The following is a 25,131-nucleotide window of genomic DNA, read 5'->3' as shown; positions in this document are numbered from 1 at the left end:
GTACAGTAGTTTGAAATCAGGAAATCAGGAAACGTGATGCCTCCAGTTTTGTTGTTCTTTCTCAGGATTGTTTTGCCTATTTGGAGTCTTTTGTGGTTTCATACACACTTTCTTTTCCAGTGAGAAATGCCATTGGAGTTTTGATAGAGATTGCACCGAATCTGTAGAAGGTTGTGGGTAACAGACTTGCTAACAGTATTCATTCCTCTGATCCATAAACACTCTCCTTTCCATTTTTTGTGTCTTTCTTCAACTTCTCTCATCAAACTCTTATAGTTTTCAGCATACAGATCTTTCATGTGCTTGGTTAAATTTATTCCCAAATATTTCATCATTTTGATTCTATTGTAAATGGGATTGTTTTCTTCATTTTTTTTCAGATTGTTGATTGTTACTTTAAAAGCACAAGTGATTTCTGTATGTTGACTTTGTATCCTGCAACTTCACTGAATCATTTATTAGTTCTAATAGTTTTTTTGGTGGGGTCTTTGTGGAATTTTCTATGCGTAAGATTATATCATCTGTAAACAAAGGCAACTTTACTTTTTCCTTTTCAATTTGAACACCACTTGATCATAGTGTATGATCCTTTTGATAGGCTACTGAATTTGATTTGCTAATATTTTATTGTGGATTTCTATACCTATATTCATCAGGAATATTCCTATAATTTTCTTTCCTTGTTTTGTCCTTATTTGAGTTTGTATCAGGGTAATGTTGGGCTGGTAAAATGAGCTTTGGACTACTCTCTCCTGTTCAAATTTTTGGAACAGTTTGAAAAGAACTGGTGTTAATTCTTTAAATAGTTGGTAAAATTCATCAGGAAAACCATTTGATCCTGGGATTTTCTTTGTAGGGAGATTTTTGATTATTGATTCTTCTTACTAGTTATTGGTCTGTTCAGATTTTCTATTTCTTCATGATTCAGTCTTGATAGGTTTTATGCTTCTAGGAATTTACCCATTTCTTCCAGGGTATCCCGTTTGTTGATGTATAATTGTTCATAGTAGTCTCTTACTATTTTTTATATTTCTTTGGTATTAGCTGTGATGATTCCTTTTAACTTCTGATTTATTTGAATGTTTTTTTCTTAGTCTAGCTAAAGTTGTGTCAATTTTGTTCATCCTTTCAAAAAGCCAGCTCTTAGTTCATTGATCTGTTCTATCAGTTTTATTCTTTATTTCATCTATTCTGATATTTTTTTCCTCCCTCTGCTAACTTTGGGCTTAGTTTGTTCTTCTGTTTCTAGTTCCTGGAGGTGTAAAGTAAGGTTGTTTATTTGAGGTCTTTACTTTTTCTTTATACAGGCTTTAATTGCTATCAATTTTCCTCTTAGAACTGTTTTTGTAGCATTCCATAGGTTTTGGTATTTCATGTTGCATTTTCACTTTCTTCACCAAGGTTTTAAAAAATATCTCTTTTGAATTCTTCTTTAACTAATCAGTTGTTCAGGAATGTGTTCTTTAATTTCCACATATTTGTGAATTTGCCAGCTTTATTCCTATTATTAATTCAGAGTATTTTCACTGTCCTGAAAATCCTCTGTATTGCCTTTTCATCTCTTAATCCTTGTCCCCTCACCCAGTAATTTCTACTCTTTTTACTGTCTCCACAACTCTGACTTTTCCAACATGTCATATAATTGGAATCATACAGTATGCAGCCTTTTCATATTGGCTTATTTCACTTACTTATAGTCACATAAGTCTCTTTGTAGATTACTAGCTCATTTCTTTTTATTGATGAATAATATTCCATTGTCTGGATGTACCACAATGTATCCATTCATTTACTGAAAGACATACTGGTACTTGCAAGTGTTGGCAATTACAAATAAAGCTGCTATAAATAAACCACGTATGTGCAGATTTCTGTATCAATACATTTTCGATGAATATATTACCCAACTCCTTTGGGTAAACACCAAGGAACATGATTGCTGAATATTTTGAGTATATTTAGTTTTGTAAGAAAATGCCAAACTGTTTTCCAAAGTGGCTGCATTGTTTTGCCTTCCCATTAGCAATGAATGAGAGCTCTTATTGTTCCATATCCTCACTTGCACACTGCTTGGTTTTTATAGTACACTATTACTTCTCTAACATAAGAGAAATAATCTTCATGTGAAATTTCAGTGGTTCTTAACACCACAAGATTAAACTTATTTGTCCTTGGAACAAACAGGCTACATGTTGTATTCTATAGGCTCTGCCATGTTCTCCTTCCCTTCTGCTAGTAGGGAACACCTCCAAACCTTGGATTCACTTTCTAATCTAATAAAAGTAGCTCATTTATTTGCAGAAAAATATTCTCAACAAAAGATTGTACAAATAAGTTTCCTTTCATTACCCTGGAATATTTGTTTATTTGAAAATAAAGTCTACATATAACCAAAAGCTATGAGTTGGAAAAATATCTTCTAGCTGTTTAAAGTGTAAAAATAAAAGATAACATCACTTTACAATATGTAGTTAATGTTTTTTAAATTAATCAACACAAAAAAAATATAGAACCCTTCTGAGTATGGAACTAAGAATATTTAATCTAATGAAATTGTAATTTTTCAAATGTCAAGAGTCAAGCTTTATAAATACTTTTTAGTTTTTTAAAATTTCCAAATTCACACAAATCTCACTTATTCTCCTAAAGGAAAAGTGCTTTCTTGCTGCATATCATTTGATTATTGCATGCAGTAATAAAGTTATAAAATAAATATGCAGATAATCAAGGCTTACTGATAGGTACAATTTCTATTTTAAAATATTGGTTAGATATATAAATTTCTCTAATTTTTAATATTTTGGGTTATCACAACAATTTTGTATAGTGATAAAATTAAAGGATGATTTGTAATGCAATGCAACAAGTATAGCATATTCACAGTGATGCATATAATAAAGTATTATTTTTCAAAAAAGGAAAACCTTTCTTTATACTAATTTTTACAAATTAAAGGTAGGTTGCAATACTGACCTACTCAACTTGAGATTTCAGCTATAGAGAGGAAAGTAACTTTTTTTTGAAGTGTGTGAATTATATCATTTTCTGAAGCAAGAAATGAGAAGAGACAATAAAGAAAAGATAAACAAGGACTGATTCCTTCTTTGCTGGATCTTCTCTCTGAAGCAAGAAATGAGAAGAGATAATAAATAAAAGATAAATGGGGACTGATTCCTTCTTCACTGGATCTTCTGAGTATGATTATATCAGTATTTTATATGACATGATTTCTCAAAAAAATTATGTTCATGTATATGTTGTGGAAATGAATAGAGGAAACTTCATTCAAAATAGAGTGAGAACTCTATAGTGAGTGATCTCATACTACCACCCCATCCACTGCAGTTTACACAGGAAGGAAGTTATCCTCCCAGCCCAGAAACAGCAAGATACCCTCTGTACCCATTGAGAAGCTACCACCACTTCAAACTCTCATTTTACTCCAATGAACTTTTATTCAAAACAACCCCTCCCAATTCCTTCTTCTCTCCATAAGAGGATTCTGTCCTCCTTTGTTCTCTGGACTTGCCTGCAGTTTACCATAGTTCGCATGTTCTGGATTTCAATTCCTCTGCTATTCTCCAAAAAACTCATTTGCTGCTTAATAGCCTTCAATTTTTACATTACATGGTGTCAGAAGTGGGATCTGAAGGAGAAGAATCCCTAAGGGATGATCCCCAGAATTGTGTGTAGTATCTGCTTGAGCCCCTTGCATTCTCCATTTCTGTGGGTCATCTTTTTCTTTTCAGCTTGGTAAGTCTCCTCTTGGATTTGAGTTCTCCCCTTTTGGTTGAACTCTATTTGGAAACTGTTTTCTTTAAGTCACTGTCCTTTGGGAAGTATTCATTTGTTTTTTGAACGCCTGTATTTGAAGTATGGGATCCCAATTTTCTAAATTCTCTTAGGAGGGTTCTCTTTCTGGGATGTGAGCTAGTTTATGCTTTAAACAAAAATAAAACTATCATGTCTCTTCATGTGCATTCTTAACTAAATGGACCAACTTAACCAAAGACAATTTTGAATTCTAAGGCTCATTATGGGGAACTTTTGACATTTCCAAATACGGTTTTCAAAGAACAAAATTAGGAGACTGTCTCTAAAATCAGACTGGATGGGATGCCTATTTTAATTAGTACCTGGAGCTTTCCAAATGCATCCAAGACTCTAAAATCACCTCTTTAGAAAATATTATTTCTAAATTAACTGAGGCAAACAACTGAAAGAAGACAAAAAAGCTTTTGAAGGCTATTTTGCCTTCCCTGGTCTTTGTTCCTGGCATTAGCTTTTTTCCTTCTACCCTGCGCCCACCTACTTTATACCTTTCACTATCTCACTCTATGGACTAAGCAACATAGTTAAAGAATTTCTTAAACCCAGGGAGTATTCTCAAAAGTTTTTACAGGTGGATTACCTCCTGATATTAAATAGATAAAAAAGGGGAAAGAAATGGAGGCCACTATTTGACTGAATTCATAACAAAAGCTGATAGAGCCTGATGGGGTTTTTTTTTTCAGCTCTCTTCCCCTAAGTTAAAGTGAAACTATATACTTGGCACACAAAGAAAGGAACCTTCTGAGGTCTTTGTAAAAGGATTTACTATAAAAGATCATGTAATTTGAAGGGTGGATAAAACCATGACGCCATTTAGGCTGCAACCAATTCAATTGTCCTTATCTTACAAATCTTTGCAAAACTATAAATGCAACTCTAGCGCCAATTCAAGGTTTACCTATTCCTTTCACCAGTCCCAGAACCTCCCCTATTTATGCTAAAAGCCTTGTAGATGATAGACCTTAAGAAACCAAAGTCCTTCTTGGAAGAACTTTGATTCCTTCTTGTGCTTCTGAGATTATAAATATTATAATAAATATTATAGTAAATATTAAAGCAAAGATTTTAGGAAGGTAATTCTTACCAGAAGAAAAATAAAAGGGGGGAAGATCATTTAAAATTCAGAGAAAAGATCCTGAAAGTGCCTTCTAAGGTCTATATTTGCATTTGTCTATGCATTTATTTATGTACATGTACTTACATTATAGATATAGTATTTTTATATCTCTGGATGATACTGCCAACTAATTTATAGAAGGAGCTGTATTTAATTGGCTTGGAAATGGAGTACTTATATAGATTACTCAGAAATATAATAGAAACCCAGGTGTTTTTCAGGTTCACATCATCTGGGAAAATATTCAATATAAAAGCTAGTTTCAGGTTGGTTCAATTAAAGCAGGTGTCTCTTTAGAGTTACTAGCATTAAATATAAAACTTTATTCCACCTAGGTTTATTATAAGTCCAGTAAGTTCATGTTATCTCTGTTATGAAATTTGTCAGCAAGAAAATAGCCTGGGCTGACAGCTAATTGTCTAAAGTCTCATGAAGTTTTTGTGTGTAATCTAAACACAATATTAAAAATAAGTAAATTAAATTGATATAACTAGGATAAAACACTTTTAGGTGAACTTTTCAAGTAGTTTAACCCAATCTTTTTTGTAACCTCAAACCTTAAAGTTTTGGTTAGTTAAATGATGAGTTAAGTTAAATTCATTGAATAACCAGATGATTTCCTAATAAGGTAGATCCTGAAACATTAATTACTGAACTTAGGTCTATCCAATTCTGGCTTCTTAATACAGAGAAATAAAAGATTTTAGATCACTAAACATATTTGGTTCCATACTGAAAAACTGTACCATGAGGAAGCATATGTATATGGGGATTATGAAATGTTTTCATAAAATTGCCAACCTAAAAAATGCTGATCTAACAGTTCACAATGGCTTAGTTTTCAATAGAAATGAAGGTTTCTAAGGACTAAGAATTCTAGTTAACATATGTAATTAAGGCTATTTGAAATAATAAGAGAAATAACTCTGTATTCCAGGAAAGTAGGCTATTTTTAGTTTTGGTTAGAAAAGGTATGAGGAATGGACATGAATTTTTGAGGGAAATGAAAAATGATATTGTCCTAAAGTAAAGCTGACTGTTTCTAAGGGAAAGAGAATAAGGGACGAACTAAAACAGACATAAGCTGTAGAAGGCTTGTGGAAAAGGAATTTTGAAGAAATAATTTTATGTATGATCAGGTTAGACAAGATAAAATAGATTTCTTATAAGGGCTTTAAAAATAAGCTTTAATATCAAAGTGTACTTATATAAAATTAAACCTTAATTTCTTCCATTTGCTGAAAGTACAATTTTTTCTTGGACTATCAGTCTGCTTTTGATAAGAGATTGTAAAAGATTTTATCATTTAAAGTAATCCTTTTTAATAAAAAGAAGGAGTCTGTGTTTTTTTTCAAAATAATTTCCTATGCTTGCTGTCTTTACCAGACTTTGGTTACCTAAGCAAACTGAGTCTTCTGAACCTTTAAAATTTTTGGTTCAGAACTATGTGCCTTTCTGTATTTACCTTTAGCATCCTCTACTAACCTCATGGTTAAATAGATAACTAAGTATAGTTTCACAGCAGTCTACGACCCAGTTTGACATAGTGTTTTAAACTCTTTTGATATTTCTGACAAACATCCCCAGGTTGAATTCTAACAAGCCTTTTTGACATTGAGCTAATTTGGGATTTTTCCAGAGGGCCCCTGGAATATCTCAAAAGATTTGTTCTCTGTCCTTATAAAAATGAAGATGTGAAACTAATTAGGCTTTTTTGATACCTTAAATTACATGGAAAGCACAGCCAAATAACTGATGATAAACCTTCTTAGGCTATATTGTATAGATGAATATTATTAATATAAATATTCTAAAAATCCTATGAAATTCCTGAAAATCAGATGTCTCTGCATAATGCTGCCAGTCATAATTCCAGTTATTGTCTTAAAATGTATGTTACAGAAATAGCCAAATTTCCTTATCAATTCCTCTGTGATGTACTCTCATCACATCTTTAATAATGGACATTTTTAAGTCTTCTGTCATTTACATTTATTGTCCTATTCTAAAACTTTTTGCAAAAATGTACTTACAAAAGTGATTCATACTTTGAGATTATAAAATTGAACTGAATAATATTTTCAGAACTAATGGAAAAACTGGACTCAAACAAAAATTAGTAACTTGGGACTGAATGAACTGATGAGGATGATTACAACTTCTATGCATTTTTGTTGAAAATATTGCTGGTTCTTTAATCTTTGTTTTCCAGATACAAGAAAACCTTTCCTCTTAAGCTATCTATGACTATAGAAATTTAGTAAAATGTACCTTTGTGAACCAAGATGGAACATTTCTCTTTTTTTCCCTATCTGATCTCTCCAGAGTTAGGAAACTCTTAAAGAGTTTTTCTTATGGCAATATAATTAGTTATTTGCATAAATTCAATGAAAATCTATTCTCCTTAAAACAGAACAGAATTAATAATGTTGGTTATATTACCAGGACTTTGGATTGTCATATTTAAGAGAGAGATACAGACTTAGATATGACCAGCTTTAAGGGATTAAGGTTGACTTTTATGGAGCAAATAAAGTCCTGGCCTCAGGTTTTTAAAAGTTCAATCTGAGATTCCTTATAAAAAGTTTCAGCAAAGCAGTCTTAAAAAAGCTTATAATGATAAATCACTGTTCCTGCTACAGTTGTGTAAATAATCAGGCCAAGTTTAATGCAAACAAATCAACTTTACTGCTATTATCTTCGGAGAATAATAACGAGGATAATTATAGAGAGAAAAAATACGTTTGCACCTTTATCTGTATTAGATTCTAATCCTGCCATCTTTGCGGTTTTGTTATATACCTGTAACCTGGATGACATGCTAAATTCCTCTAGTCTCCTAAGGTATTTGGCTATGACTCTCCAGACTAACATTTCCAGTTTTCTCCCATACTTCAGATTTGGAATCACTAAGAACAAACATTGCCCTTGAACCTCCCTGACGGGGACTTCTCACTATCCAGATGGCAGCCAGACTTCAGGGACTTGACCTTTGGGTACACACCTCACAGATAAAGAATTCTCCCCCTGATGTCCAGCCCCAAACGCTGAGACTTCTGAATGAAACCGACCAGGAAGAAACGTAGCTGACATCAAGGCTAACTGCTTCCATACCAGATGATATCCTTCATACTTTAAGCATAAAACCCCTTCTTCTTCATTTTCCCTCTACTCTGGCACTGGCCTGGAAAGATAACATCATCATTTGTATCTCCCAGGTCATTGCAAGGGTGTAACCTTGGGAATTTGGAGCAATTTTTTTATTTCAGGCTAGGAGAAAACTGACCCCTAATCTTTTGATCTATTTAGCTGGTCACCTTCAGGTTTGGGCACCTGATTTAAGACCATTATATAAACTGGATTCATCATTTTGCTCCTCATTTTGTTTAGTATAATCATTTTTAAGCTTTGTGACTATTGCCTGTCAAATCTTTGCAGAAATGACATACCCTATAGGGTGATGCTGGGTCAGTGCTTCAAGATAATCTCTAATGCTTATGCCCTTGATAAGATACTGACTTTGAATGGGAAATGCCTGGGAGTTCTCCCTCCTGCCCTTCCTTGTTGCTCAATGTGACCTTAAATGGTTTCCAATCACCATGCTCTTTCCCTCCTGCATGACAACCAGGAAAAGCTCTTCCTAGCATAGAGGGACAAAACCACAGGAGACAGAAAACCTGACTCCTGATCAGTGATGCTTTTTGAGGAAAGATCTTGTTCAAAGGGGGACATGTAAAAATGAATGAAAGGAACCTCATTCAAAACCGAGTTGGGAAGCCATGAAGGGGGGAGTTCTCCACACTACACCCACCACAGTTCACACAGTCTAGCAGGAAGGGGCGAGGTGTCCTCTTAGCTCTGCAATAGCCAGGCTGCCCTCGCTTGCAGACAATGAGAAGCCACCTCCACTTCAAACTCATTTTCCTCCAATGAACTTTTGTTCAAGACAACACTTCTTGCATCCCTTCTTTCTTCTAAAAAAGGATTTGCCTGTGCTTCCCCATAGTTTGCCTGTTCTGAATTGCTCTCTGGACTTGTCTGTGGTTTACCACTGTTTGCCTGTCCCAAATTGCAATTCCTCTGCTATTCTTGAACAAACTCATTTGCTGCTCCATAGCTTTTGTTGTTGAATTGTTAAGGTTGACAATACCAATCTCTGTAGAGAAATATTTCACAGCAAAACATTATTTCTTTATAATTCACTGTTTTGATGAGTATAGATCAGGGTTTGGCAAATTATGGTCTGTGTGTTAAAGAAAGCCTCTGCCTGTTTTTGCAAGTAGTGTTACTGGGCAACAGCCATGCTTATGTGCTTCACTTTCTCTACGGTTGCTGCCACGGCAGAGTTGAGTATTTGTGGCAGAGACCATATGGCCCATAAAGCCTAAAATATTTATTATCTGGCCCTTTACAGAAAAAGTTTGCCAAATCCTGATATATCTCAGTGGAAATAAATATTGTAAGATATGCAAGTCATATTTTAGTTAGATTTTATTATTAAAAAAATTAATTTATTGTATCTAATTATTACTGTTAATCCAAGAGGTGAATCTTTACATTCCCTCTACCTTCTAAAAAAATTAAAAAATTAAAATCAACTGGTACTTACTAAGTACCTATTTTGATTCCAAATTCATACTATGCTTTGAGTTTTTAATAATTAACCTTAATTCCAATAATAAAACCTTAATTATTAATTGTAAGCAACCAATTTCTCAAACTCTAATCAATAACAAAATTGATTGTCCTGATGTTTATTTTCATTTTCCAACCACATTGGAAGAAATTTTATTAAATAAAAACAAAATTTAATTGTAAAGATATAGACAGCTCAAGAATAAGCAACAGGTTGGATAACCAACCTAAATAACCCACAGATTACATAATCAACATAAATAATTAAGAGTTATCTTTATTATACCATCATTAAATACTTAATAAATCATTTAACATCTCTAATTTTAAAATTTCAGAAGTTGGTTAAAATTTGGCTGTTTTAAAATTTAGGTAATGAACATCATGAATTCTTTTGTAAGTCTAGCTGAGAATATGAAGTTCAACTTAATTATAAAATTTATTTCATAATTCTCTTTAAAAATATTCGCATGGAAACTGCTCCCCCAAAATGAAATGTATCACACATATGAGTCCTTACAATGAACAGAGAAGGTATGAGAAAGCACCACTTTAGCACCAAGACACAGAAATCTTGTACAAAATGCAATTATATATGTGTATATATAAACTTCTATGTATGTGTGTATCTGCATATATATATATATATACATATATGTATAAAGTTATAGGAAAGAATGGAAAACATCCAAGGACTAGAAACAAGGATGGAAATCAAACCCAGGGACAGCTGGGAGGTGGTGCTATACACAGAGGTATTCAGATTATTAGACCCACTTATGGGCCTAGTGGCCGAGCTGATTCCTAATGCCCAACAAGGATTGGAGACTCGCCTCTGGCCAGAGCAAGGCCTGAGCTCCCAACATGCAAAGACAGTACAAGAAGAGGCTCCCTCCCCTCCAAGGTGGTGAATGGAAAGATGAACCACTGAAAAAAAGCAAAGTCAGAAGCTTGTACCAACCCCAAGCCTGTGTATTTTGTGAGTCTGAGTTTGGCCAAATTTAGAACAAACATGTGATGCTGTAATCCTAAAGCATGAAATTTATGTAAAAACTGCTCCAGGACCCACATAAACCCTGGGATCCCAGCAGATGCAGAAGCAAAGCTGTTCCTGGAGACACTTTCACACCCGGTACATTTGAGATTGCTGTCTAAGAATAACTCTCAGTGTCGATGAGCTCACAAAAAATTACAAACCACTTGAGCAATTAAACTGTCATGCTGGGGAATGAGGGAATCAGCCACCCAAGAAGAAATGGAAGACAGGAACGAGAAGGGCCAACATCCACCCAGTGACAGTGAGAGAAAAGGAAGGAGGAAGGGACAAGACAAAGAGATGGTGCCTTCTGCTTTTCTGGAGTTGAGGAAAGACTCTCGGTGGGAGGCAGCACATGGAGCCCTAAGCAGAGCATGTGCTATTTTTAAAGAAACACTGCAGGAGAGTTGCCTGGGCACGAGCCAGGTCAAATAAAGAGACTACAATACGTTTCCCTTAGCACTCCAGGTGGGTCAGTCATGCCTGCCTCCACTTAGGTACACCTCAAAGTTCAGGAATTGGAAAAGAAAAAGGAAGAAAAGCAAAAATGATGCAATAAAATATGATATACAAAGGGCCATAGAATTATCACCTGCATAGGTAAGCATTAATAAAATTTAAATCTCTCATAAAAAAGTACCAATGGGCTAAAATACCATCCTACTATGCTCAATGCACCTCAAAATTTGCCAATGGAATACTGTTTTGTAAGGTATTATTTTATCAACCTCCTGTATTTACCTAACTTACTAAAAAGCAAAGAAAAACATTTTAATTATAGGATGAAGACATAAGAGACTTCTACAGTTTCCAAAAAAAAATTCTGTGAGTTTTTAACAGTACTAAGATTAATGATATGCATTCTTTTATAGTACTTAATATTAACCTTAAATGAAATCGTCTTCATTTCCCTTGAGTCAGTGTCTTACTAGCACTAGTTACATGATCTAATCATTTGAGCTATTGCATATTCCAAAGAATAAAACGCAAATAATAAAAGTTTTCTTGGGTGCTGTGCTGGTGGAAAGCGTGGGTTTGCTATCAGGCCCTTGTTATTACTTGGCCCTGCTGAGTAACCACCCTGGCAAATTACAGCCTCTCTGGACTATTTCCTTCTATGTTAAGAGGGGCCTTAACCACAGGACGCTTGTGAAGACGTGGTGAAGTGGAATACTCAAAGTGCCTGGCATAAAAGAGGAGCCCCATCAGTGTAAACGCAGCACTCTTTAGAATGCTAGAAACCAGAGGTAAACGAGCAAATGTAAGTAGGAATTTATCTGGGAATAATTTATTGGTTGTTTACCTCAAATCTTTCTGAATTGTGGGTGGATTATAAAGAGGGAGTCAAGACTCTTAAAGGAGGATATAGAGACAGAAACCATGGTTACAAAGACAGGCCAGTGTTCAGGAGAGCTTGGCCAAGCAGAGATGATGGAAAATATAAACATTCCTTTACCCTCAGAAGCCATCTGCAGTCAAATGTCTGTACATCACCACACCTGTGAAATGCAACACAGCCTCAATGACAACACAACCCGTAGAATTTCACATAAATAATTCAATGAGGAGGGGCGGAAGATGGCGGTGTGAGTAGAGCAGCGGAATTCTCCTCCCAAAACCACATATATCTATGAAAATATAACAAAGACAACCCTTCCTAGAATAAAGACCAGAGGACACAGGACAATATCTGGACCACATCCGCACCTGAGAGAACCCAGCGCCTCGCGAAGGGGGTAAGATACAAGCCCCGGCCCCGCGGGAGCCGAGCGCCCCTCCCCCCAGCTCCCGGCGGGAGAAGAGCAGGCAGAGCGGGAGGGAGACGGAGCCCAGGGCTGCCGAACACCCACCCCAGCCATCCGGGCCAGAGTGCAGAGCCCTCGATACTAGGAAAACAGGGCAGCAAGAACAGTGAGCGGGCACTGGAGGCTGGGCGACAGAGGACATAAGAAAAGCGCGCGACCAATTTTTTTTTTTTTTCTTTTTTGCTGTTTTGTTTTGGCGAGCGCTTTTTGGAAGTCTTAAAGGGATAGGGACCCCAATACTAGGGAAACAAGGCAGAAAGACCAGTGAGCAGAGGCCTGAGGCTGGCACCGGAGAATAAAGAAAAACGAACGATCACCTTTTTTTTTTTTTTTAAATTTAAAAATTTTTTTCTTTTTTTGGTGGTCGTTGTTTTGTTTTGGTGGGTGCTTTTTGGAAGTCTTAAAGGGGCAGGGCGGGTCACTTAATCCAGAGGTAGGGAATCCGGGATCTCTGGGCACCGTAACCCCTGGGCTGCAAGGAGCAGGGAGGCCCCTTACTGAGATAAATAGCCTCCCAGCAGCTCCTGCTCCAATGCGACTCCACCATTTTGGAGTAGCTGCCCGAGCCAGGCCACGCCCACAGCAACAGCAGAGATTAACTCCATAGCAACCGGGCAGGAAGCAGAAACCCTGTCTGCGCGCAGCTGCGCAGCACAAGCCACTAGAGGTCGCTGTTCTCCCAGGAGAGGAGGGCCACAAACCAACAAGAAGGGAAGTCCTTCCAGCCGTCACTCGTCCCAGTTCTGCAGACTATTCCTATCACCATGAAAAGGCAAAGCTACAGGCAGACAAAGATCACAGAGACAACACCAGAGAAGGAGACAGACCTAACCAGTCTTCCTGACAAAGAATTCAAAATAAGAATCATAAACATGCTGACAGAGATGCAGAGAAATACGCAAGAGAAATGGGATGAAGTCTGGAAGAAGATCACAGATGCCAGAAAGGAGATCGCAGAAATGAAACAAACTCTGGAAGGGTTTATAAGCAGAATGGATAGAATGCAAGAGGCCATTGATGGAATTGAAATCAGAGAACAGGATCGCATAGAAGCAGACAGAGAGAGAGACAAAAGGATCTCCAGGAATGAAACAATATTAAGAGAACTGTGTGACCAATCCAAAAGGAACAATATCCATATTATAGGGGTCCCAGAAGAAGAAGAGAGAGGAAAAGAGATGGAAAGTATTTTAGAAGAAAAAATTGCTGAAAACTTCCCCACACTGGGGGAGGAAGTAATCGAACAGACCATGGAAATACACAGAACCCCCAACAGAAAGGATCCAAGAAGGAAAACACCAAGACACATAATAATTAAAATGGCAAAGATCAAGGACAAGGAAAGAGTGTTAAAGGCAGCTAGAGAGAAAAAGGTCACCTATAAAGGGAAACCCATCAGGCTAACGTCAGATTTCTCAACAGAAACCCTACAGGCCAGAAGAGTATGATATATTATCATGCCATACCAGAATGGCATGATATATTTAATACAATGAAACAGAAGGGCCTTGAACCAAGGATACTGTATCCGGCACGACTATGATTCAAATATGACGGTGGGATTAAACAATTCCCAGACAAACAAAAGCTGAGGGAATTTGCTTTCCACAAACCACCTCTACAGAACATCTTACAGGGACTGCTCTAGATGGGAGCACTCCTAGAAAGAGCACAGCACAAAACACCCAACATATGAAGAATCGATGAGGAGGAACAAGAAGGGAGAGAAGAAAAGAATCTCCAGACAGTGTATATAACAGCTCAATAAGCGAGCTAAGTTAGGCAGTAATATACTAAAGAGGCTAACCTTGAACCTTTGGTAACCACGAATTTAAAGCCTGCAATGGCAATAAGTACATATCTTTCAATAGTCACCCTAAATGTAAATGGACTGAATGCACCAATCAAAAGACACAGAGTAACAGAATGGATAAAAAAGCAAGACCCATCTATATACTGCTTACAAGAAACTCACCTCAAACCCAAAGACAGGTACAGACTAAAAGTCAAGGGATGGAAAAACTTATTTCAAGCAAACAACAGTGAGAAGAAAGCAGGGGTTGCAGTACTAATATCAGACAAAATAGACTTCAAAACAAAGAAAGTAACAAGAGATAAAGAAGGACACTACATAATGATAAAGGGCTCAGTCAAACAAGAGGATATAACCATTCTAAATATATATGCACCCAACACAGGAGCACCAGCATATGTGAAACAAATACTAGCAGAACTAAAGGGGGATATAGACTGCAATGCATTCATTCTAGGAGACTTCAACACACCACTCACCCCAAAGGATAGATCCACTGGGCAGTAAAATAAGTAAGGACACGGAAGCACTGAACAACACAGTAGAGCAGATGGACCTAATAGACATCTATAGAACTCTACATCCAAAAGCAGCGGGATATACATTCTTCTCAAGTGCACATGGAACATTCTCCAGAATAGACCACATACTAGGCCACAAAAAGAGCCTCAGAAAATTCCAAAAGATTGAAATCCTACCAACCGACTTTTCAGAACACAAAGGCATAAAACTAGAAATAAACTGTACAAAGAAAGCAAAGAGGCTCACAAACACATGGAGGCTTAACAACACGCTCCTAAATAATCAATGGATCAATGACCAAATCAAAATGGAGATCCAGCAATATATGGAAACAAATGACAACAACAACACTCAGCCCCAACTTCTGTGGGACGCAGCAAAAGCAGTCTTAAGAGGAAAGTATATACCAATCCAAGCATATTTAAAAAAGGAAGAGCAATCCCAAATGAATGGTCTAATGTCACAATTATCGAAATTGGAAAAAGAAGAACAAATGAGGCCTAAGGTCAGCAGAAGGAGGGACATAATAAAGATCAAAGAAGAAATAAATAAAATTGAGAAGAATAAAACAATAGCAAAAATCAATGAAACCAAGAGCTGGTTCTTCGAGAAAATAAACAAAATAGATAAGCCTCTAGCCAGACTTATTAAGAAGAAAAGAGAGTCAACACAAATCAACAGTATCAGAAACGAGAAAGGAAAAATCACGACGGACCCCACAGAAATGCAAAGAATTATTGGAGAATACTATGAAAACCTATATGCTAACAAGCTGGGAAACCTAGGAGAAATGGACAACTTCCTAGAAAAATACACCCTTCCAAGATTGACCCAGGAAGAAACAGAAAATCTAAACAGACCAATTACCAGCAACGAAATTGAAGCGGTAATCAAAAAACTACCAAAGAACAAAACCCCCGGGCCAGATGGATTTACCTCGGAATTTTATCAGACATACAGGGAAGACATAATACCCATTCTCCTTAGAGTTTTCCAAAAAATAGAGGAGGAGGGGATACTCCCAAACTCATTCTATGAAGCTAACATCACCCTAATACCAAAACCAGGCAAAGACCCCACCAAAAAAGAAAACTACAGACCAATATCCCTGATGAACGTAGATGCAAAAATACTCAACAAAATATTAGCAAACCGAATTCAAAAATACATCAAAAGGATCATACACCATGACCAAGTGGGATTCATCCCAGGGATGCAAGGATGGTACAACATTCGAAAGTCCATCAACATCATCCACCACATCAACAAAAAGAAAGACAAAAACCACATGATCATCTCCATAGATGCTGAAAAAGCATTGGACAAAGTTCAACATCCATTCATGTTAAAAACTCTCAGCAAAATGAGAACAGAGGGCAAGTACCTCAACATAATAAAGGCCATCTATGATAAACCCACAGCCAACATTATATTGAACAGCGAGAAGCTGAAAGCATTTCCTCTGAGATCGGGAACTAGACAGGGATGCCCACTCTCTCCACTGTTATTTAACATAGTACTGGAGGTCCTAGCCACGGCAATCAGACAAAACAAAGAAATGCAAGGAATCCAGATTGGTAAAGAAGAAGTCAAGCTGTCACTATTTGCAGATGACATGATACTGTACATAAAAAACCCTACAGACTCCACCCCAAAACTACTAGAACTGATATCGGAATACAGCAAAGTTGCAGGATACAAAATCAACACACAGAAATCTGTGGCTTTCCTATATACCAACAATGAACCAACAGAAAGAGAAATCAGGAAAACAACTCCATTCACAATTGCATCAAAAAAAATAAAATACCTAGGAAAAAACCTAACCAAAGAAGTGAAAGACTTATACTCTGAAAACTACAAGTCACTCTTAAGAGAAATTAAAGGGGACACTAACAGATGGAAACACATCCCATGCTCATGGCTAGGAAGAATTAATATCGTCAAAATGGCCATCCTGCCCAAAGCAATATACAGATTTGATGCAATCCCTATGAAACTACCAGCAACATTCTTCAATGAACTGGAACAAATAATTCAAAAATTCATATGGAAACACCAAAGACCTCGAATAGCCAAAGCAATCCTGAGAAAGAAGAATAAAGTAGGGGGGATCTCACTCCCCAACTTCAAACTCTACTATAAAGCCATAGTAATCAAGACAATTTGGTACTGGCACAAGAGCAGAGCCACAGACCAATGGAACAGACTAGAGAATCCAGACATTAACCCAGACATATATGGTCAATTAATATTTGATAAAGGAGCCATGGACATACAATGGCGAAATGACAGTCTCTTCAACAGGTGGTGCTGGCAAAACTGGACAGCTACATGTAGGAGAATGAAACTGGACCATTGTCTAACCCCATATACAAAAGTAAACTCAAAATGGATCTAAGACCAGAATGTAAGCCATGAAACCATTAAACTCTTGGAAGAAAACATAGGCGAAAACCTCTTAGACATAAACATGAGTGACCTCTTCTTGGACATATCTCCCCGGGCAAGGAAAACAACAGCAAAAATGAGTAAGTGGGACTATATTAAGCTGAAAAGCTTCTGTACAGCAAAAGACACCATCAATAGAACAAGAAGGATCCCTACAGTATGGGAGAACATATTTGAAAATGACACATCCGATAAAGGCTTGACATCCAGAATATATAAAGAGCTCACACGCCTCAACAAACAAAAAACAAATAACCCAATTAAAAAATGGGCAGAGGAACTGAACAGACAGTTCTCCAAAAAAGAAATACAGATGGCCAACAGACACATGAAAAGATGCACCACATCGCTAATTATCAGAGAAATGCAAATTAAAACTACAATGAGGTATCACCTCACACCAGTAAGGATGGCTGCCATCCAAAAGACAAACAACAACAAATGTTGGCGAGGGTGTGGACAAAGGGGAACCCTCCTACACTGCTGGTGGGAATGTAAGTTAGTTCAACCATTGTGGAAAGCAGTATGGAGGTACATCAAAATGCTCAAAACAGACTTACCATTTGACCCAGGAATCCCACTCCTAGGAATTTACCCTAAGAACGCAGCAATCAAGTTTGAGAAAGACAGATGCACCCCTATGTTTATCGCAGCACTATTTACAATAGCCAAGAATTGGAAGCAACCTAAATGTCCATCGATAGATGAATGGATAAAGAAGATATGGTACATATACACAATGGAATACTACTCAGCCATAAGAAGAGGGCAAATCCTACCATTTGCAGCAACATGGATGGAGCTGGAGGGTATTATGCTCAGTGAAACAAGCCAAGTGGAGAAAGAGAAATACCAAATGATTTCACTTATCTGTGGAATATAAGAACAAAGGAAAAACTGAAGGAACAAAACAGCACCAGAATCACAGAACTCAAGAATGGACTAACAGGTACCAAAGGGAAAGGGACTGGGGAGGATGGGTGGGTAGGGAGGGATAAGGGGGGGGGGAGAAGTAGGGGGGTATTAAGATTAACATGCATGGGGGGTAGGAGAAAAGGGAGGGCTGTACAACACAGAGAAGGCAAGTAGTGATTCTACAACATTTTGCTATGCTGATGGACAGTGACTGTAAAGGGGTTTATAGGGGAGACCTGGTATAGAGGAGAGCCTAGTAAACATAATATTCGTCATGTAAGTGTAGATTAGTGATACCAAAAACAAAGAAAAAAAAAAAGGGCAGTTCCTGTGTGGTAACCTCCAATGAGTTCTACACAAGGGTATAAAGGGCATATATGAGTGTAGGCAAAGGGTCTGTTTGCGTCTATACAGAAGATCAAAGCCTAATTGGGCTACCCCGAAAATGAACTAAGATACGATATGAAAGAGAACTTCCAACATCAGCACTCTCGGGAAGACTCATGCCAGAAGATGATCATCAAAAAACCCCAACAAAGATCCACGCACTGCTACAGCTGTAGATGCACTCATCCCACCAGTTCCTGGACTTGCCATGGGAATGAGGAAGGAGATATCTAAGCTGGCCTGTACATACAGTAAAACAACAAATTTGACTGGATCTATACTGTTGGAACTCAACCAAGAATTAGGAGAAGTGCAAATTGTAGCGCTCCAAAATCTTACAACTACAGACTATTTACTGTTAAAAGAACATAAGGGATGTGAACATGCCCCAGGAATGGGTTGTTTTAGTTTGTCTGATTTCTCTCAGACTGTTCACGTTCAGTTGGACGGTGTCCACCATATCATAGATAAGTTTTCACAAATGCCTGGGGTGCCTAACTGGTTTTCTTGGTTTCACTGGAGATGGCTGGTAATTACAGATATGCTTTGGTTATGTAACTATACTCCTATTATGTTAATGTGTGTGCGCAATTTAAGTAGTAGCTTAAAACCTATACATGCTGAAGTACTCTACGAGAAGATATGTCAAAGAAATAATCAATCTTCCCATGTTTTCTTCCGCCTGCTACTTCTATAGCTTTTCTTCTTCCTTCCTAATTACAACCCTTAAATAAAATTCGTGCCTCATATCAAATTTACTGAGTATCATAATTCTTCCAAGTGGCAAAGATACCGCAAGACAAATGCTGGGCATAGAAGCCACAGGGCATAAATAAGCAAAGAAGTAAAAAGCTAACCTTTTCAAACAATAAGGCTTCTCTCTCACTTACCAACTTCACATTTCCCTGTATGGCCCCGGAAGATGACTGGTTAGCCAGAGACGGGTAAGATTCCTCAAGGGAGGAACAACCTAAGACAGGCACAGTCGCAGGGGGGCCATCAGGTGAGAAATTGGGGATCAACAGAGGTGAGGCTTAGAACCTCACCCCCCCGTTCTGAGAGAAATCTTCTGCATACGTGGATGTTTTATTGCCCCTGTCTAGCTTGGATTAACGCATAGTCTACAGGCACACACCTGATCATCTACATTTGCTCTCTTACAACACTAAACTATGTTTTCTACCTTTATCTTGTATCTACCTACCACTTCAGCATTTTATTAAAAATCATAATAATAAAGAGAGAAATGTGGTATCCACATATAAATCAAGTATAAAAACCAAATGAGTATTCATATTTGAACTGACTGTTTATAGTTCATAATGCATGAGCAAAACCGAAAGTTTCTGTGATGACTGCCCTTGTTCTGTTCACCATGTAACTTATTCATTATGTAAGAATTTGTTCTCCATGTAAGAACTTGTTTGTTATGCCTCAGAAGATTGGAGACTGACGAAAATTAGGCTCGGGGTGGATTAATGATTGTACATTGAGCATTGACTCCCCTATATAGAATTTTATTGTCGTTAACAACCATTTGATCAAGAAATATGAGAGATGCCCTCACAAAAAAAAAAAAAAAAGGACAGACTTCCAATGGTAAAATAAATAAGTAACCGGGATGTAATGTATAGCATAAGGAATATAGTCAAGATATTGTATCAGCTTGGTAGGGTGATAGCTGGAACCTAGAATTATGTATATAAATGTTTTATCACTGTGTTGTACACTTGAAACTAATGTAATGTAATACTGTGCGTCAACTACCCTTCAATAAAAAATAATTATTTAAAAAAATAATAATAATTCAATGATTCATGTAGACATTCTCTATAAAAGCACGACTCTTACATAGCCATTGCCTTTTTAAGTTTGGTTGCTACTTAGGCCTTTGTTTGCAACGCAATATGACTTTAGTTAAGTTTTTCATATTTAAAAAATTTCCTTTTTTGTCATTCAGGTGAGTTATTATATGTTATTTTTAGAAAAAAAGTCTAGCAACAAATAGTCTACTTGGCAAAATATCATAAGCATATTTTTATAAATTAATACCTGGTTTGTGTTACCTTTCTAAACAGGGTTTTCATTGTTTTATTATTAATTTAATTATGAATGTATAATTGTTATAATGGAGTGACTCAAGACTCTGTACGTGCAACAACCAAGCCTACATGCTGAGAATCTAATGTAGGTGACCTCAGCCAGGGGTCCAAAACTCTCTGAGAACTGTTAGCCTCTTGAAATCAAGTCCAGATTTTTCAAGATCCTCAGATCTGTAACTATCACCAGATTTTCAAAGATGTCCATCACCTTCAAATAGTTAGGAAACATCACTTTACTATCTCCTTTTTCCTGTTGTCTTCTATTTCAGCACAAATATTTCCCTCTTATAAAAAGATATGTTAAAAAGACAAACTGTTATATGTAGTTACATTGTTTCCTAATTTAGAAGGTGTTATGTTCAAAAACTTAAGTGCAAATATACTTCAAACAAGGGGTATCTATGTAGGTAACTCTGTACCACTGACAACACATAACAGGTGTGTCTACTTCATATAAATTTAACTACAGGAAACAATGAAATGGGCATTTTTTTTAAATCACAAGGAACCTAAGTCTTTAGAAAATCAAATGTTTTGGTTATTATACCATAACTGTAAATGTCCATATAAATCATTTCCTAAAATACAATTCTAGAGGAATAAAATTAGCTTAACCTTTTTTGTTTAACTGTAACTGTGGTCATAGATACTTGCCCACTTTACCTACAGTAAAATAGGTGCTCTTGCAGGACATGACCTTAAGTACCAAATATCTAAATGAGAATCTCATAGATGTAAAAAATCCATACACCAAATAATGAAATGATGGTGACTGAACTGTAATAGTGTATGTGTGTGTGTGTATGTATATATATATATATATATACATAGAGATTAAAATATATATATAATCTACTTTAAATATCTTCCAGCAATGCTTCTTTAAAAACGAAATGAGCATTATTATCCTCATCTCTGAGAGGTGTTTTAATCGTTTAAAAAAGCAAATTATTTGTTAAACATGAAAGTTTCCTTATTTCTTTTACAGTCTGCTATGTAGTTCCAATGACTTTAATTTACTAAATGTATTATTCATTGCTGTATAGTTTTTTATTACAATTGTTCTCCAGGACACCTTATACACTCATAAGCCCCCAAGTGTAAATGTACTGTATGCATAAATGATTTATGTGTAGTATCCACTCAATATTGTATTTAATGTCTGATTGAGCAAAAACAAACATTAAACATGAAAAGAACATAGGATTTAGGAAAGGTGAAATACTTGAAAACATCCTTAAAAGTTCATTATATTTTTATACATGTGCAGTGGATACATACGCTAATCACTTTGTTTGGAAGCACATTTCCTCCAGAGGAAGTTTTAATACCAGAGACACTGAACCTTTTCGTAAAATATTCCATCACCAAAACCCAAGAGATTAGTTTAAGTATGTTTTTCAATAATATTGTGAGACCTACTTTTCAGAGTTTCTCAATCACCTGCTCACATTAAAGAAAGAAAATCCCAAGAAGAGCCATACAAAAAAAAAGTTTGCTTTTTAAAAAAATAAATGCAATTCCATTGCTTTACAAACAGGTTTACCTGCTTTAATGGACACCTGGAAGCCTTAATGCAAAAATACTCTGCATATAACGAAGGGCTATTATTATAAATCTACTTGTACAACATTCAGTATCACTTGATGAATAGTGGTTTCACAGATAAATTGTACGTATTGTACCAGTATTTATAAACATCCCACTGTCCAGTCGTGATTTAAAAATGATCAACTTCCTAACTTTGATCTAACCGAGTGATAACATGCAAATACAAAAATACCAACCACAGGTGCTTCAGGAGACAAGCAGGTATAATGGGGCGGGGATCATCAAGTGATGAGCCAACTGTGATTTTAAGTAATCTTTGTTTCCCCTCTGAACTGCCTACGTCAGCCCTCCGCAACTCTGCACTGTCTCGGTGCAGGGACTCTGCTTACTAATGTCAAGGATAGACTCGTCAGCAGTCGAGGGCAATGTTTCGGCAAAACCAATTCACAGAAAAAAAATTCACTCTTATCTTCTCTCATTTCCACACACCCCCTTTCTCTCTCCCTCTCTCACACACACTATGTACAACGGATTTCAGTCATGTCAGAGTGCACATCAGTTAGCAAAGTTTTTTGGCCAAAGACCAAACTACACTTCTCAACTACACCTCCCCGTCGTGCCAGAGCCCCCGCCGGCCGGCGGATGAGGAGGGCAACGCTGTTCGGGGCACAGAGGAGCGGAGGGAGCAGACGGGGCTGGGGAGCCCGCTTGGAAGACGGCGGTGGGTCCTTGGGCCCAGGCTGGAGAGGGAGAGGGGCGCCCAGCAGCCGGCAGTTAGTCTGGGGGCATGCAAGAGGAGGAAACCTGGGGAGACTGGGAGCGCAGTGGCGGTCCGCGGCTACCCCCTTTACCTGCTGTACTTCTCGGGGTCTGCGGGCGGGAAGGACCACTGCGTTTCCCCTCATTGCAGGCGGGATGAGCCCGTGTCTCCTCGGGCAGCGGGGTCCGGGCTCCGTCCTCCTTGCTCCGCGATCGTAGCGACCGCTCTGCTCCTGGGCGGGGGCGCCGCTCCGCCGCCGGCGGGTGCCCACAGCCCCGCCTGGTCCCGGGCGCCAGGAAAGTGGGGGCCCGACTGCTCCGCGGGGCTCGCCCCGGGCCGCTCCACGGCCACCCCGCGCTCACCCCTCCCCACGCCCCACCCCCGGACGCCCCGCCCAGCGCCCGCCTCGTGCCCGGCCGTCCAGCCCCGCGCCTCGCGCAGCCCCGTGCCCGCCCCCGGTGGCCCCGGTCCCCCAGCCCCGCGGAGCGGGGTAGCCGCCAGGCGGGCAAGAGTGCGCGTCCCCTCGCGCTCCCGCCGCGCACCACTCGCAGGCCCCCGCCACGCCACCCACCCGCGCCCCTCCCCGACTCCCGCTGCCCGAGGACCCCGTGCCCCTCACGCCCCCTGCGCGCGACCCCGGCCTCCCCCGTCCCGCTCGTCCCCCGCGGCCGCGCGCGCCGCCGCAGGGCAGGAGCGCTTCTCGGCGTCGGCGGCTCCCCAGGCTCCTCTCTGACCCGCGCGGGGGTGTCTCCCCACCAGCCCCGTCTGCCTCGCGCACCTGGGCTCGGCGCCCTCGGGAAGAGCAGCATCTCCCCACCTCAGGTCCCGGTGCCCCACTGTTAGGAGAGTCGGCGCCTTCCTATCCCGGCGCTTCAGGGCGTCCCTGCGGGGAAATACCTTTTGCAAGACCCCCACCCAGCCTGGAGCCACTGGGGCCTCAGAAGCAGTTTCCTCTCAAGACACGCTTGTCTTGCCGCTAGGGGGCACCCTTTAGGGTCCTTCGGAATTCTTGGCTGTGGCAAAAACAATGTTGCACGTTAGCTCTTTGAGCCAGGATCTGAAATAGTGTGTGTGCCAGTCCATTACTTTTAAGAAGCTGCTTTTCTACATTTTTTTTAAGGCCTAAAGATGTTCGTCTAATTGTGATCATAAGACACACAAGTGTCGTGTGTAGTGCTTGTGTATTCAAGTAGCGCCCTTACTGGCTGACATCTGCACGTGCGCTGGGCAGCCTTCAACCAGAGTGGGGACTTGCTTTCGCAGTTCCGTGTCTGGAGAATGGTATGGGCATCTGACGATGTTTGATGAATGTTGCTGGGAGAAAGGAAATGGGCACACACATCCCTGAAAGGATCATTCGTCTTATCATTTCCTAAATGGAGACATGCTCCCATATTTGAAAACACGTAGAAACATGCAGATGCCGGACTATTTAAAACTATTTTCATGTAACAAAATGGATAATTGCAAGGCAGAAATGTTACAACCTTTACATTACATCTTTTTTAAAACAAACTTTTTCAAAGGTAGAAATCTAAAGGGGATAAGGCAACTTCCCAAAAAACGCTTACATAAAGTTTCACTATTCTCTGCCGCACAGGTGATAGTGACATCTATTTTTTAAAACAACTTACTCCCACAAGGATAAATAAGATTGATGTAGGTTGAGATATATTTTTAAAGATGTATTAATGATTTTTCTACCTGTTTCACAGGCAGCATAATGAAAAGCATTGTAAATTATTGCTCTAAAAATATCCATACTCTCCAGTAATGCTGCAGTTTGTGTATTTGTGTGGAAGAATTTAAAAGTTACTAATGTATTTTACTTGCCAAAATTCAAATGATCTCAGAGTCAAGACTTCTCTTCTGTTGGTTTAGAAAGAAACAACCAGAAACAGTTTCATGCTACAGATGGTGAGAGCACTGAGGAGCCAGAACACTTGCCATAATTCTCCTGCTGGAAAAGCTAAATATATCCAAAGTGGTGTATGGAAAAACCCAAGAGTGTGTACCTGGCAGGAAGTCTCCAAATGGTTTTGAAGGAGCACCTTAACAGGTCAAAGTATTCTGAGCAACCTAATATATAGTTATTTGTAAATTATATGCATTATGAATATATTTTATACTGTTTGCATAAAATCAACATTTTACTTACATTGCAACACAGATAGAAACTTTAGAGGGAAAGATAAATATAAACAGG

General features: G+C 38.4%; 1 protein-coding gene across 1 annotated transcript in view; it reads right to left on the bottom strand.

Moving 5' to 3' along the window:
* Positions 1-23,274, bottom strand: part of SGCG (sarcoglycan gamma) — a 111,658-nt gene extending 88,384 nt beyond the window's left edge. The window contains exon 1 of the mRNA XM_036917423.2: positions 23,017-23,274. Within this exon, the coding sequence (XP_036773318.2) occupies positions 23,017-23,070 (54 nt within the window). The 5' untranslated portion in view covers positions 23,071-23,274. The remainder of the gene's footprint in view (positions 1-23,016) is intronic.
* Between the last annotated feature and the right edge of the window lie 1,857 nt (positions 23,275-25,131).

The sequence above is a fragment of the Manis pentadactyla genome, chromosome 2, assembly GCF_030020395.1.
Source record: "Manis pentadactyla isolate mManPen7 chromosome 2, mManPen7.hap1, whole genome shotgun sequence".
In the NCBI taxonomy this organism is placed as follows: domain Eukaryota; kingdom Metazoa; phylum Chordata; class Mammalia; order Pholidota; family Manidae; genus Manis; species Manis pentadactyla.
The sequence above is the reverse complement of the archived record's forward strand: the minus strand, read 5'-3'. Positions and strand labels throughout refer to the sequence as shown.